This window comes from Alosa sapidissima, chromosome 6 (genome assembly GCF_018492685.1).
Source record: "Alosa sapidissima isolate fAloSap1 chromosome 6, fAloSap1.pri, whole genome shotgun sequence".
NCBI lineage: Eukaryota > Metazoa > Chordata > Actinopteri > Clupeiformes > Clupeidae > Alosa > Alosa sapidissima.
In genome coordinates, this window is record NC_055962.1 from 14,460,598 (window position 1) to 14,476,996 (window position 16,399).

The 16,399-nt window shown below is 40.0% G+C and overlaps 1 protein-coding gene across 4 annotated transcripts in view; it reads right to left on the reverse strand.

The window, feature by feature from the left end:
- The window catches only part of LOC121712187 (cartilage intermediate layer protein 1-like), a 31,734-nt gene extending 16,550 nt beyond the window's left edge, over nucleotides 1-15,184 (reverse strand). Inside the window, exons 1-6 of one of the 4 annotated variants that reach the window (XM_042096285.1) lie at nucleotides 14,130-14,162; nucleotides 13,810-13,985; nucleotides 12,757-12,873; nucleotides 11,553-11,727; nucleotides 1,984-2,076; nucleotides 1,353-1,393 (exon numbers count right to left, since the gene is read on the reverse strand). In XM_042096285.1, the coding sequence (XP_041952219.1) occupies nucleotides 1,353-1,364 (12 nt within the window). In that variant the 5' untranslated portion in view covers nucleotides 1,365-1,393; nucleotides 1,984-2,076; nucleotides 11,553-11,727; ... (1 more) ...; nucleotides 13,810-13,985; nucleotides 14,130-14,162. Of the gene's footprint in view, nucleotides 1-1,352; nucleotides 1,394-1,983; nucleotides 2,077-11,552; nucleotides 11,728-12,579; nucleotides 12,595-12,756; nucleotides 12,874-12,994; nucleotides 13,081-13,809; nucleotides 13,986-14,129; nucleotides 14,166-14,817; nucleotides 14,854-15,127 lie in introns of those variants that run through there. The other 3 variants (XM_042096286.1, XM_042096288.1, XM_042096289.1) reach the window with 3 other exon arrangements.
- Between the last annotated feature and the right edge of the window lie 1,215 nt (nucleotides 15,185-16,399).

The window sequence follows — 16,399 nt, forward strand, 5'->3', positions numbered from 1 at the left end:
AAGCAGCCTTTTATCGTCAGCTGACTGCGTGAAGTTAACCTAATTGGCGTTTAAGCAACCCGGTTGGATAAGCCTAAAGTAATACATTTTTATTATAAAGAATATGGAGCGGTCCGCTACAATACTTTTATTAAGTGCTTTAATTATATTCGTCAGTTCATCCATCAGGGGAGAGGTGCACTGGGATTTGCTAAGTAGCCTAAGTCATGTGATGCATACGTGTGCTTAGGTTGCATGAGACGGTCAGGCTAAGAAGGCAACACAGTTTTCTGACCGACACTGACGATGAGAAAAAGAGATAGAGCTAATTAGTTTATTCGAACGACGTCTAAAGATATTATGCCAGATTTGTATAGTTTGGTTACCTAGCAACCGAGGCTTATAGACGACAAGTGGGTGCGTTCAAAGTCGCAAACATTAGGCGAACGTTCGCGATGGATTTGAAACATGTTTCAGTTTGCCTTCAGTTTTCCATGAATGTCTGCGAACGTAGTTCTCCACAAACGTTACAAGACTTTGAACGCACCCACTTGTCGTCTATAAGCCTCGGTTGCTAGGTAACCAAACTATACAAATCTGGCATAATATCTTTAGACTGCTGACAAACTGACTGTTTTATGCGTTCGCTCAATAAAGATTATGGAAATGAAACACCACTTTTCCATCAGAAACATATTTGTAAAAAACATAACTTGTATGATATAGAACATTATCGGAATATAGAATCAACATTAACAATTTCGTCGTTATAATAGGTAGGAATGTGGCTCAGTAAGTAGCGCGGCAATTCACGACGCAGGAGATCGGGGTTCAAATCCTGCTCGCTGCAGCAATTTTGAAGGTGCATTTCTCACAGCTTAACCGAGTTAGATAGATAGATACAGTAAATATATAGAGATAGAAGGTTGGGCTTGTGGAACTATAGGCTACGTGGACCTCGCTTTAGATTGGGGGGCTGCAAAATTTACTACAAAAGGTTAAGAAAGGTCTTATAAGCGTATTAGTTATCCACCCTTTTATCTTATACACCATTAACTAGCATTAACATGCTGCTTGTTAACAGTTACAGGCTGCACGTCAACTGTTAACAAATATGCTTGTAAGTAACTTAAAAGGCTGCTTATAAACACTTACAAGCTGCATGTTAACAGTTACTTAATGTTATGAACAGTTAGCTAGCTGTTAGTTATGAATTGTTAACTGCTTATTATGCACTGTTAACGCCTAATAAGCACATGTTATTCTAAAGCGTTACCGATTATTGTAATAATGAAAATAACTTGCCGGACTTAAAATACATTTCTACTGGTGTAATGCAAGACTATTGGAAAAAGAGGGGATGGATTTCATACCAGCAGGATCATGGTGAAAGGCAGGTGAAATCTCAGTTACTCTGTGGGGGAGATAAAAGTAATCTATAAGAATGGTCTTTCTAATATATGGAAAGAACTGGGCTTTGCACGATTATTTAGGCCTGATCATTTGAGATGCTGGTATATGAAACACAAGTAACAGAAGTAAAATTACACTACATTACTGTTCTTGTTACATTGTAAATATATCAGTCTATGAGTAATATTCTGGTACACTCTAGAGTATTAAGGCTTTTACACTACCCTTACTTGAGCTTAACAAATGAGCAATGACAAAATAACAGATTTTTTTTTATTGTGCTCTTAGTGTACAATAAGGGACTCCCAAGTGCAATAATGTGTTTAACACTCATCAGTGTTAAAAGATCCATGTTTATTCATTTAGCTAGTTATCATCTTTAATATCAATTATTTATTTACCTAATATCAATTATATATCTAACCCTTGTCTACACCACTGCACTGCGAATTAGGTTGTATTATTTGTGCACTGACATTAAAGACATTCTATTCTGTTCTATTATATTATATGTATGCTATTCTGTTCTATTCTATGTTATGCTATTCTATTCTATTAATTTTCTTTTATATAAGAAAGAAAATTGCTTACCTGTAAGTCAGAATAAGGACACTGTGTGGACATGTACTGCCCAAGACACCCTGTATTTGTGAAATGGAGTGGACTGCCGTTCTTTTTTATATGCTGCAGACACACACACACACACACACATAACACACATAACACACATAACACACATAACACGCACACACATACGCACCCCAGGCGATAGGCAGGATATTTTAAAATACTCAGGTAAAAGGAATCCACATGTGACCCAGTCAGAGATTAGTAACAAAAATGCATTCGGACATTTTGTTTACTTGTTTGTTTGAACATACTGTAAGACAAACACAGACACACAAAAATACCAACACACTAAAAGCTGCCCTTGACTGCGTGCATACAGTATGCTATAGGGAAATCTGAGACATGGGAAGGACACTCTAACCCTCTGTAAGACCCTGCGATTCTGAATAGACTGGGATATTATAACTCAAGATTGTTTTGTTTCACCAGCCATTTGAGACTATCATTCACAAAAGGACTGTGTACCTGTAAGACTATGCCAATACAGTCAAAACAGGGGATTCTGGTAGGGGATTCTGTTGTGTAATTACGGTAATGTTGCAGAGGCCTGTGGGAATTTTGGTCAACTCTGGTATATGGGATATCTCAGGGCAGGTTTGTTTATAAAAACCCTTTGTCACACTACCCTCCCATTAGGGGAGTTGGACCAGTTTAGACATTTTAGCTGCTGAATTACTTGGAGTTATTTGAACCCCAGATTCCCCAGGCCAGGACACCCCCAGGCGAGCTGGATCTATGCAAATCTTATACAGTATGTCTTGTCCCTGCTATGTAAGCCCCACCCATCCTCTGTTAAGCAAGGGACAAAAAGTTGACGCTGGAAAGTACTCACATTGTAAAGAGAAGATTGTCATCTGACAGGCACATCAGGAAAAAAAAACATGTTAAAATACATTTGTTTTTTATTAGAAATTTGGACTATTTGTATAGCTGTCTTTTCATTTATATGAACTATATTCAAAGTCCTTCAATGCCAATTGCCAGAGTTTTATTTTTTTTAATTGGCTGATTTTTTTTCATCAATGGCAGTGGATTTTTTCCCAAAGTCGTTGCGATTGTTTTTTTGTTTAAAACATTTTAAAATTACCTAATATCAACTGAATCAGAGGAAACAACACGTATGATATATTATCAAAACACCCATGCTCTGTCCCATAGGAAATAAAATGTCTAAATAAGATCTTCCTTTGTCTATTCTGTAAGGATTTCTGGGAAATTGAATTTGGGTCTCCTGCGTGAGAGTCAGGAACCTTACCCCTAGGCTACAAGTGACTGGAAGACTCAAGTGCAGAGACAAATTCAGTTGAGTTCTTTACGTTCAAACGTTCTTTACTTTAAGGCTATGCAGAGGTATCCAAAAACAAGTAAGAGTAATCCAGGCACAAAGGGGAAAAAAATCCAGGCAGTCAATCAATCACTCAAATCCAACAGAGAAGTAGCAAAAAGGTACGGGGGAAAAAAGGTAAGTGGTAGGGATGTGACGCTCGAAGCTGACGTTTCGAAACAGTGTCGAGCTTCCGAAACGTGTTTCGAACAGTGTGTCGAAGTGTGGTTCAAAATGCCCATGTCACGTGACCATGGCTTAGTGAGGCTTCGTGGTGTTTCAATTTGGTTTGGACAGGTGGCACACTTGCTGCGTGAGCCAATTACCCGAATAGCCTAAACACCTGTTTGATCTAAATTACAGTCCCAGAATGCTTAAAAGTCATTCAAACACATCCTATCTTTGTGGGTTTTTTGTGAGGAGAGAGATTTTGAGAGATATAGCGACATAGAGACATATAAAGATATAGCGATTTATAGGTTAGTGATATAGATTAATTGACAGGCTAGACAGACAGTGAGCGATAGTTTAGATAGATAGTCTAGTGACGTTAATATTTAGATAGTAGCAGAAGTAAAAAAAATATATGACTGATGCCTTTATTTCAAGAACAGCTGACCCTTTGAAATACTGGCAGGAGAGGAGAGTGGTTTATCCAAACCTAACTGTGATGGCAAAAAAATATTTGTGCATGCCAGCAACAAGTGTGCCTTGTGAAAGAATTTTTTCCAAGGCTGGGGAGGTTTATTCAAAAACAAGAAACAGATTAAATGCCAAGACGGCAGAACAACTGTTATAATAAAAATGTATGTTGACATACAAAAAATGTGTTGTTTATTTTTCCCATGTTGTACCTGATTAGTCTAACCTGCTTCACATGTATCCTTTATTTCCCTACAACATGTTCCAAAAAAAAACCCTGGGCCATAAGCATAGCCTACACCTGTGGACGAAATCTTGCGTTCCATGTTGGCTATTTATATTCTTCGTCTGAAGCAGTTGTGCTTCACGGTCAAAATGTAATGTTAGCAAAACTGGCCACTAGATGTCACCATGGAGTTACGTGTGTCGGATTGTTTCGAAACCTCGACACATTCCGGCGCAATTGCTTCGAACGTTTCGTTGTTTCACAAAGCCTCGTTCTGCCCATCCCTAGTAAGTGGCCACAGCTCAGAAGTCAGATCGCTTTAACTAGCGTTCAACTTACACGGTGCCGTCATCGAGTATCAATTCAAGACTGAGCAAAACACAAAGGCTCAGGCAGCTTATATAGGAAGGTAAACAAGACTCAGGTGGACATAATTCCCTAATTGAAAATTAGACATGTGACTAATCAAGCACGCACACAGAGTTACCCACATGGGCAAAAGAGGCATTACAGTCCAAAACAAAGTCAACCTGCACACTGAGGACCCCACATGGCCAAAAGGAGCATTAAGTCCTATTCACACCAAGAACAATAACTATGGGCCTTATCATGACATTCTAAAGTGCATCGTCACTCGTCAAAAGTCTATTCAAATTTAGTAGGATGTCCATTTTACATTGGGAGGGGTTTCGTCATCAAACGTGGAGCGCATGGCGCAACAAGGTGTTCCTAGGTTTTTTAATCAGGCATATGGGTGTGTTTGGGGTGTAACATCATTTTAAACCAATGAGAATGACATCTGTCATTCCCTTTAACGGCGCAACGCGCAATATGTCAAATAAATGCATCGGTAATTTGGCATTCAACGGTGCATTTGAAGGAGGCTGCTTGCGAGACCGTATGGAATAGTCATTCTAAAACCATGCTTTACTAAAAACCTAGCATAGCCTTCACGCATTTGCACTCGTCTATTAATTGAACTCATTGGCAAAGTGAAACTAACTTCACCAAGGAGTCAGTCAACGACAAGACAGTTATATGCAGTTACTTTCACTATTGACTGACAATGGGTTACCACCGAAAACATTGGCTGGAAAAAGCAACACTTACCAATATTGCTCAAATGACTGAATAAAACAACATTTATCCTGCAGAGGAGTTGCTTATATCTCGTGACAGTTCGTCTTCAGCTGTGCTCCATACGTGTCTCTCGCCTCTCCCCTAATCACTTTTAACCATCATTACCAATTTGCAAATGATGGTGAATAACTACTCATTATGAGATGTACAGTATTTCGTAATATCTTTATTCTAATTATGTTTCCCATTGTAATCGTGCAATTTGTAATGCTTTGCATGGATGTGCACTGGTGTGCATTCATGAATGATAGAAGGATGGAGCGGGCACCTGCCAATATGACTGGTGACATGCGCTCTTAAAATAGCATATGAACAACTCGCCATTGACTTCTGACCAGGTTTAGGTGGTGTATGATAGCGATTTTTAGACAACGCACTAGGCCCCTCCCTAGGTTGTTAATTGCCACACCCCTGGGCGCAATAAACGTGCAAAATACCGAATTCAACTTTGCGCGTGAATAACGAGTATTACGCCATGCGCTGGTGACCCAAAATACAGCCCTATAACTATAACCATAACGATAAAAGCGTTCACACTGAACAACGATAAACAAAGTCTCCTTGTGTTAATGAATGTGACGGTTAAAATTCAATGGGTTCTGATTGGCTAGTAGCTTTTTATCGTTCTGAAAATCGCTCTGAAAGTGATCCCCAACGATATCGTTCTTCATGTCGTTATCGTTATAGTTTATGTGTGAACGTCATCATTCATATTAACGACAACAATATTTATTTATAGCCAGGGTAGGAATTTGGCCGTCGTAGCCCCTTGCGTTGGCCGTGATGCCCCTTTGAAAATCAGAGGTTTACAGGCCACGGTGGCCTTGGTGCCCCCTTCTTTCAATATTCTGCTTTCCGTCCTACTAATAGCGATTTTTATTTAGCCTGTGGCCTGTCAAAATAATCTTAGCATTCACAGCGCAAATTAATTTACCCAGCTAACACATGACGTTGCAGCCATAAAGTTGTCATTTGGTCACCGCGACATTACCTTCTGGCTACGTTGTTGCAACGTCACAGATACTTTACAAGACAATGTTGTCACTTGGTACCATTAGTGACATTGCAGCGACGTCGTGACCTGGTCAGCTGATGCCACAACATTGTGATTAGGTCAGCTGGTGACATTGCCATTTGGTGCTGTGGGAAACGTTTCCGCGACATCTGCCTATGACGTTGCCATGTAGTATTGTGAGTGATGTTGCCACAACATCATGATCAGGTCAGCTGATGACGTTGCCATTTAGTATCAGGAAATGTCCCCGCGACGTCAGCCAATAACGTTGACATGTAGTATTTGGAGTGATGTTGCCACGACGTTGTAAACGAGTCAGCTGATGACGTTGACATTTGGTTCCGTGGGAAACGTCCCCGCGACGTCAGCCGATGATGTTGCCATGTAGTATTTGGAGCGATGTTGCCACAACATCGTGATTAGGTCAGCCGATGACGTTGCCATTTGGTGCTGTGGGAAATGTACCGGCGACGTCAGTCGATGATGTTGCCATGTAGTATTTGGAGCGATGTTGCCACAACATCGTGATTAGGTCAGCCGATGACGTTGCCATTTGATGCCGTGGGAAATGTACCGGCGATGTCAGCCGATGACGTTGCCATGTAGTATTTGGAGTGATGTTACCACAACGTTGTAAACGGGTCTGCTGATGACGTTGCCATTTGATGCCGTGGGAAACATCACCACGACATCAGCCGATGACGTTGCCATGTAGTACCGTGAGTGATGTTGACCCAACGTTGTGAACTGGTCAGCTGATGACGTTACCATTTGATGCCGTGGGAAACGTCACCACGACATCAGCCGATGACGTTGCCATGTAGTACCGTGAGTGATGTTGACCCAACGTTGTGAACTGGTCAGCTGATGACGTTACCATTTGGTGCCATGAAGAATGGTGCCACAACATCGTGATCATGTCAGCATTTTACCTATTGGTAGGGGATCGAACCAGCAACCCTTCGGTTTCAAGTCCTGACCAGTAGGCCATGACTGCCCCAAATTAGTTAGAAATATCCACCATAATGTATTCAGATGTATATGGGGAAATGTATTGGTAATATTTGTAAAGATATATGTACATATATATTGTAACATATATGCACAATATATGTTACAATATATATGTATATATGAGACCATGCACATACAATGTATGCACAATACATATGTGGTGATATATACAGTATATGTACATTACATGTAACATCTAAAATATATGAGTACTTACAGTTTTTCTCAGTTGCTAAAACACTAAACTCCATTGGCTGAAGAAAGTTCTCAGATGCTTGAACTCATTTAGCTAATTGTTCAGTCTGTTGTCAATACCTTAAACCATTTCACAAGTATCACATGAAAGAGCAGTTACGAATTGTCACCTTTCACTTTGCATGTTGTGGCAACGTTGCTAAACAGGACTGGTGGCGTCGGTAGCTTACGTTGCGGTTACGAAACGGCACCTTTCAACTCCACGTTGCTGCAACGTCACCTGATGTTGTGGTTACGGAGTGGCGACGTTGGGGAGTTACGTTGCGGTTACGAATTGTCACCTTTCACTTTCATGTTGTGGCAACGTTGCTAAACAGGACTGGTGGCGTCGGTAACTTACGTTACGGTTACGAAACGGCACCTTTCAATTCCACGTTGCTGCAACGTAACTTAATGTTGCAGTTACGGATTCGCAACGTTGGGGAGTGACGTTGCGGTTACGAATTCTCACCTTTCACTATGCATGTTGTGGCAACGTTGGATACGACGTTGTGGCAATGTATTTTGGGTCATTCAGTTACATTGCAGCAACGTACTGGCAATGTAACGGTGCTAGCTGGGTAGTCTTTTAGCAGTGGAGAAAGTGACAGGCAAGAAAGAAAGTGCGTCCACCATTCTTCTCAGTTGAACTACTCGCGAAGTAGCCTAGCCTACTCATCATCACACAGACATCACAAGTATCACATGAAAGAGCTTTTTCTCAGCTTTTAAATGATGTTAGCCGATAATTGCTGTGTTGAACGGTTCGTGAGAAAAGTAAATAATATAATTCAATTTAATCATACATTCTACCGAAGGTTTTGCGTCCATGATCTCCCTACCCATTCATCTCGGTGGAATACTTCACGAACCCTTCTTTTAACACGACAAACCATATATCAGAATAAACAGCAGACCTTACCGAACACAAAGGTGTAAAGCAGTCCCCTGTACAGTTAGCCGTTTTTGCAGTAAATTTCGACATGCATGGATGTCTCCAAATTTGGGCTTGAAGTTTTACAATGTGTTTAAATTTTTTCCACATGATTTCATAACAGGCCAAATACAAAATAAATGTTACAAATATCGCCTAGATATTGGTAAATCAGAGGACAGCTGACTAAGAGTTTGTGAAAGTAGCCTTAATGATCACAAAATGCTAAGCATGCATTTAGGCTATTTGAGTTTCTTAAAGCTGAGCTGTGCTTAAATTGTTCAATACATGATTAGCAGGCCAAATATAGAATAAATGTTATATATAGCCTAGATATCTGTAATTATTAGATGATCAGATGATTTACAGTTCTATGTAATATGTCATGTTTCATGTTTTTGTAACGTTTCATACAGTGATGCAGGTCTACTGCAGTGAATAGGCTAAATACAACTTTGATCATTTTTATATGCTACTACTGTATAGGTAACTTTGGCCTTGGTGCCCTGACATGTGGCCTTTGTGCCCCTCACCAAATATGCCCAACCCAAGGCTAGAGGGTGTGGAGGAAAGGTTGTCTCCTGCTGCTGATCATTTGGGGAACAAGGTGTAAGAAATGATTGGAGCAGATTACACTTCACTTTAATATGTCTCAGTTGACCTCTGTCCTCTAGGCAGCACTCCTCACATCTACAAACCTGCTTTATCAATCAGAAAAGGCAATAACTTGACTTGATGTGTGACTCAATGACTTTGATGTTTTCTTATATTCAAATGTAATGACATTTACACCAGGGTTGTGCACAATTCAAATTTCAATTCTGCTTCCTGTTTGCTACCTCAATTGAAATGCAAGAATTGAATTGGAATTTAAGAGCCAGTTTCAATTAAATTCTGGAATTTTGCACAAGACTGATTTACACAAAATGTCTGTCTAAAAACTCTCAAAATGGTTTCTCTACATTCAGTGCAAATTTGAGGGTAACTTAAGTCAGTGTTGCACCCACAAACCTATGGAGCATTGAAGGGAGGGATCTATTTTGGCTGTTGAGTTCAAATATCAACAATCTTTCTGCTCTATTGCTAACTGTTCTTTCATTGATTGACTTTAGACTTGCCCTTTCTGTCTCAAACCGTGTAAAAATGAATTTCAAACATTTCCTTGGGGGAAGATGCCCCTGGATCCCCCCTTAAAGCTCTGAACGTCTTAAACTCCCAGCGCCTCTCCTGGGACTTTCCACAAAGGTCTGGCACAACTCTTGGTTTTGCATAATAGACAGACATAGACTTTGCTTTTGGTGTATGTGAATTTTTTTGCCGTTGTTTTGATAATCCCTTAGGGAAAAAAACTTCAAAATAAGATCTGACTTGTTTCTCAAAAACCCACCTTAGGAGAATTAAAGAGCAATAAAAACAGATTGAGAAGAACAAAGGGGTATTTTGAGATTTTTCAGCCATGAAGTACTCCTTTTTTCCTCCGTTTTTCCTCTCAATCTATTCTTATTGCTCCTCATTTCTCCTAAAGGGGATTTAGGAATAACAGGTGAGATATCAGTAAGGGCTGATTTATTTGTTGTGAGACAAAATAAAGACATTTTCAAGACAAGACATTTTCTTTTGGGCACTCCCCTGTCATTTTGGAAAAAAACAAACTCCTCACTCTGACGATGATCCATGTCTTTTTGCCAAGGGCAACGTCTTCACCTGAACAGGTTAGACCGCCAACTAGACAGCTCATGATTCAGTTGGTTGACCTCAGTAGAGTCAGGTGTGATTACTCCAACACCAAAGACATCTGGAATATCCACATTCATTGGTGGTCAAAGTCTTTTGTGAAATAAAACACTCTGCTCCCATTCTATCAATCAGAAATGTGCAGTCAGCCTGTGTCCAAACTGCAAGTGGACGTCTGACTTGTCAAATAGCATTGTTCATACACTTCTAGTGCATCCTATTCAACTACTAGTCTCTTGTCCAATACATCATTTCAATAAGAGCAACCGGAAGAAAATGAAAACAGGGTGTCAGTTTTATTTTGTTAGTTTTATTCTCTGCATAGGTTTAAACCATCACAGCAGCAAAATTGAAGAGACATCAACAACAACAGCTGTCAGTGCTTTTACAAAAAAAACTAACCTTATCAACACGTATCATTGCTTCACCATTTTTTACATGTTGTAACATGCAGTCATGCCCTTATGGGTCTCTAATGGATACAGAATCGTCCTTCTCAAGAGCCAGTTTTCCAAAGACACAAGGACACCTAAAACGGACTTTGTAATCCTGGCAGCGTTGGTTGGGCCCGTTCTTGCAAACAAACCCGACCGTCAGAGAGTAGCTACAGGGAGGAAAGACGTAAATGCAGAGCTGCCAACCCTCACGCATTTGATTGGTGTAAAAGCGTGTTGAGCCAATCAAATGAATGAATCTCACTCTCAATGTGTGAGAGTTGGCAGCTCTGTAAATGATGTATTGTGATGAACTCCATTTCTATGCGTTCAACCTTATATTGTAATTAAAAAGTCATAATGTCAATATCTTTGCCCTCTTCTTCATAGGCCAAAACAACTGTTGTTGTTCAAATGTCTTCAAATGTTTATCAAAAGTCATTTGAAGACCCATCTCTGCCATCTACAGTCATTGCTGATTAAAGCTGGGAACAAGTTCAAGTTCAATAAGTAATGAAATTCTTGTGATCAAGAGCCAGCTCAACTTTAAAGAATAACTTCAAAGTAGTATTAAAAAGGTATTATTGTTTGTGTGTGTGTGTGTGTGTGTGTGTGTGTGGAGGGGAGGGGGTTGGTGTGTGTGTATGTTTGTGTGGGGGAGAGGGGTGTACCTGTGTGTGTGTGTGGGGAGGGGGTATGTTCTTTGTTTGGGATGATGAAATGGTGTGTGTGTATGGGGGAGGGGGGAGTAAACATGTGTAACTTGAGAAGAAAATTGAAGAGAAAAGTAAGACTACTCACTGTATGAAAATAAGAAAAATAACACTACTCACTGTGAGAAGTCTTGACCAGTAATGGTCGCAGGAGTGTCTGTGTCCACAGTCCTGCTCTCGATGGCGATGGGATTGGCGCAGATCTGACCAGGGTGTTCTTTCCACAGTTCCGTCAGCGTCTCCCAGTCCCCGTAACCGCCGGGATTGTCACGGTCAAACCACGGTGTCCAGCACACTGCACGTGGGCAAAATAATAAAAACAGATGCCAAATAATAATTTACCTTACTGCCAGGGGTTGAAACTGTTTTTTATTTGAATTTACCTTACTGCCAGGGGTTGAAACTGTTTTTTTATCTTGGCCTAGGCTACACATATAAACATATCAACATATAAATCGACATGTTCTATTTAAGCCAGAAGACATGAGTGAGAGTGGGTTTGGTAAAGGATATCGCCACAGCTGTAATTTGGCCATAGGTACGAGCAGGGGCACAGCTACCCATTTTTTATGCAACAACAATATTGCCCCCCCGCCCCCCCCCCCCCAAAAAAACAAAAAAACAACTAAAGCAAAACAAAAGGCCAATAATTCACACTATTACTGTGCATTAGTGTGTATAATATATATGTATATTTTAAAGAAATGCTGCCAATTTGATGTTTAACTTGAAGTATTGATAAATGGTGCATTGTCACTTTAAGAGAGTCTAAACGGTTCTCATAACATCCTTTTGCCAGTTATTGCTCACAAAGGATACGGCTGATAGGCCTACTCTAGCCTTGTTTGTTTGCACCACATTGACAACACAATATTAAAGGACAATTCTGGCGCAAAATGAACCTAGGGGTTAGTAACACGTGTACCGAGTTCGACCGTTCGCTGGGATTTATTTTCATGCTAGTCGAATGTGACCAGTTTTATTGCAAACCGCTAATTAACGTTTAACGCTAGCCTTCGGGGCAGACGTACAGTAAAAAGTAATTGCTATTTCTATACCACTAACAAGGCTCAAAATAGCACCACACTTACACGGTAGCATAATGAGGGTCTCTACATGTAAAGTTTATTAAAAAGAAACACAATACCGTTCACGTCTGGTTCACATACAGGCAGGCGCCTTGGGAAAACAGAACTCTGGGATGTGAAGTGAATTAATAGAGTTAATTAACCTTGAATCCATGAACACTTGTCTACCTTTATTAAAAATCTTTTGAAAAATAAAAAAATCACTAATGTGAAGAAATGACTGCAGATTCACATACTGTTTTGCAGGTCAGCCCAGTATGGAGGGTGGCAGAGGAAACGGACTTTGTAGTCCCGGCAGAAGCATTTCTCCTGATCTGCGTTCATTACAGATGAGCCCAGTGATGTGATCATTCCTGTGACAGAAAAAAACCTCTATTATCGTCCAGCATGCTGTTCCTGAGACATTATGCATGATCTTGTAACTTAAAGGTTTACCGTGTAACACTATGTGATTACATTCATATAATAGCCTACACTAATATTGCACTGCTATGAGCAGACATCCCAAGTCTCCCGGAAGTTCCAAAGGTGTACCCTTGTTTCATATGAGGAAAAAATAACGATAGTCTTGCATGCTGCACTGTTTGTAGTGATATAGCTGCTGTTACACTCTACGTAGTGTTCAACAAGTGGGTTATAAGTTATACTACACTCTAGTGGACAATAGCTGCATAGCATCCTTAAATCAATGTCAAGTACTTGTGTTTGTGTGTGTGTGTGTGTGTGTGTGTGTGTGTGTGTTTTCATAGTGTGAGCTTAGTAAAAACACTATCACCACCTCTATTGGTCAGACTAGATTCCCTTTTGAATAATCTGGGGTGCGATCAGACAGGACACGCTTTGCCACTTGTAAAACGCGAGGTGCACTATGTTTTCATTGAACTTCTTTCAATTCGAGGCGCTCAGGGTGCCTCTGCAGAAACGCAAGGCGCAGCAGGCACACAAAACAAGAGGCACTGTGGGCGCATAAGCCGTGCACAAAACACTTACTACGCATATGAAACAACATAAAAAAGGCAGATCTCGCTGCAAAACCGTGTCCTGCCTAAGATAATTAGTTGATAACACTAACCCTATACAGCAACCTCATAGGCATGACAATTCCCTCACCAATGGGAATAACTTCCATTGGCTAATGTCATAGAAATACCCTAATGGGCTAATTTCGATTCCACTCCAGTTATCTATGCAGCACACTTGATATTGTCTTCCAACTATTCTTAACCATTTGGAGTGAAGTCTCATGAGAAATTAATTTGTAATACATGATAGTTGCGGTAAACACTCACACATGAAACACATTGCCTGCATCATTCAGGCTGATGCCATCCACAGTTGCCACCTCGATGGCAGTGGCATTGGGGCACATAGCGTTGGGGTACTCCGTCTTCAGGTCACTGACAGTCTCCCAGTCTCCAGTTCCAGTTGGGTTGTCACGGTCCAGTCATCCAGTCTGTCCAGCACTCTAATGGAGAACAAATAACACAATGACAAAAATGCACAGAGTGGAGCTCCAGAATCTTTGGTACAAAATTCACACCGCACACATACACGCACACACCATTTTTGACACACACAGTGACATTCTGAATGCTTAAAAGGTACTTACTGATGTTTTCCATGCATCCAGATTCAGTGCAGATGGCTATTAAGAGAAAAAGGAAATTCATGTAAATTAAATATATATTTGTATTTAAACAGGACAATTATCAGCATAAGAAAATGTGGGGTAAAGCTTGTCATGTCCCATGTGCTTTTTTTTAAAGAATTTCATGTAACTGGCTAACCAAATACATAAGTTTAAAGTGGGCTTATCAATCTTGTTTCCTGGCATAGATTAGACCATGGTGGTACAAATACATACGTGGGGGAGTGGCATTGTCGATACTCTGCATTTGTGCCAAAGAAACAGCAGCCAAAGCACACAGCAGTGTCTGGAGTCACACAAGTAAATAAACACTATTCAGTATGGAATATACAAACGTCCAATAATAAGGTAGTGCTATCTATATACCTGGTCAAATACCATACTAAGGAGTCTGACCTGCCATGTTCACATTGTTATGTTTTGGGATGCTGTATTTGGATTAGCCATTAAATTTAAATTCACAATGCTCAACAGGGTGACACAGGAATGGAAAAAAGCTCTTTATTTCCTAACTAAAATTAGGAAAGACACTAAAATTACATTTTGAACCTAAACTGTACTCTTAGTTGGCTTCTTTCTAAATGAGAAAAGAAGAGCTGGATATTTTTTTAGCAAGATAGTTGCAAAAAAATATGAGGAAATTGCATACTAGCAGTATCATGGTGAAAGGCAGATTTCAGACTTCCTATAATGGGGTGAAAGATCGGGATGTTAAGGTTTGCGAATCTATGAGTGTGACCTTCCCATTATTTGGGAATATATATATGGATTCGGAACATTATATTTTACCATGAAAACAAAAACATTATGAGTATATTTCTAGTATTCAAGTAAACAGTATTGTAGAAATGTTCCAAATCAGATTATAATTATATTTTGGCAATGCACTTGTTTATTATATTCATATTACAGATCATACAGTATATTCTGTCAGAGAAAGAAAAAGAAACTATGGTTACCTATTTTTGTCACCAAAATGTTGAAATATGGAAAAATATTTCTGCGTAGTGACTACCAAGACTCAAGTGATCCTATATAAGCTCTGTGAAATAGGGTGGCTTGTCGTCGTTTTATTTGTTGCACTGGATTTTCCAGTGTTTTGTCACTCATTTGCAGATAGCATTCACAAAAAGATAGTGAACCCATAGTACTACACCAATCCAAATCAAAATAAATGTTGACTTAGCCTTTAAACACTGTTCGTTGCTACCCCCCTTAATTTACTGTTCATGGTCAAATTTGACCGGACAGTTTTAACTGCTCTTAAATACCAATACCATTACAAAAAGTATTATTTAATAGAACATTATTGTAAACAGAACATTTTTAGAACATTAACATCTACACACCGTGTGTGTGTGTGTGTGTGTGTGTGTGTGTGTGTGTGTGTGTGTGTGTGTGTGTGTGTCTTTCTGTATGTGCGTGAATGTGTATGTGCAAACACTGGTGGTTCACATGCACAAGTGGCAACATGACAAAATGAACTGTGTGTGTGTGTGTGTGTGTGAGAGAGAGAGAGTGGGTGTAAATGTGGTTATGTGTATCTGTGTGTGTCTTGTTTTCAGTGGGTTAAGTGTGGTTATGTGTATATGTGTGTCAATCTTGTTTTCAGTGGGTTAAGGCTGGCAGGGCTCTCCAGCAGAAAAACAAAACAGCTAGCAAAGTTTTGCTCCATATCTGCAGTTATAGGCAGCCTTGCAGTATGGCGCAGGAGATGTTTTTTGTACCCCTGAATACCATTGAGTGACAAAGCCCTATCTTATCTCTTGAAATATTTGAATCCTGTCTGTTGTAATATGATTTGTGGATTTAAATAATGAATTAAAATGTGTGTGGGGTGTGTCGTGTGTGTGCTTCTGTATGCTCGTGCATGCATGTGTGTGCGAATATTGGTGGTTCACATACACAAGTGGCAACATTACAACATGAACTAACAACATGAACTTTGTGTGTGTGTGTGTGTGTGTGTGTGTGCTTCTGTGTGTGCATGCAAGCATGTGTAGGAACATTGGTGGTAAGTTGTAGGAAGACTGCCTAACAGCACTTGGAGTAAACACTCTTTTCAGCACTATGAATTTGGATGACTTCTGGGTTCTAGAGTTCCTTTGAGATGAGAGAAGCGTAAAGAAGGACAAACATCAGTGCAGCTCAGTGTCTGGTTTCTTCCACACACACTGTTGGGAATTGTGGCCAAATTGTTCAGTCTTTGTTTCATCAGACCAGAAGACTTT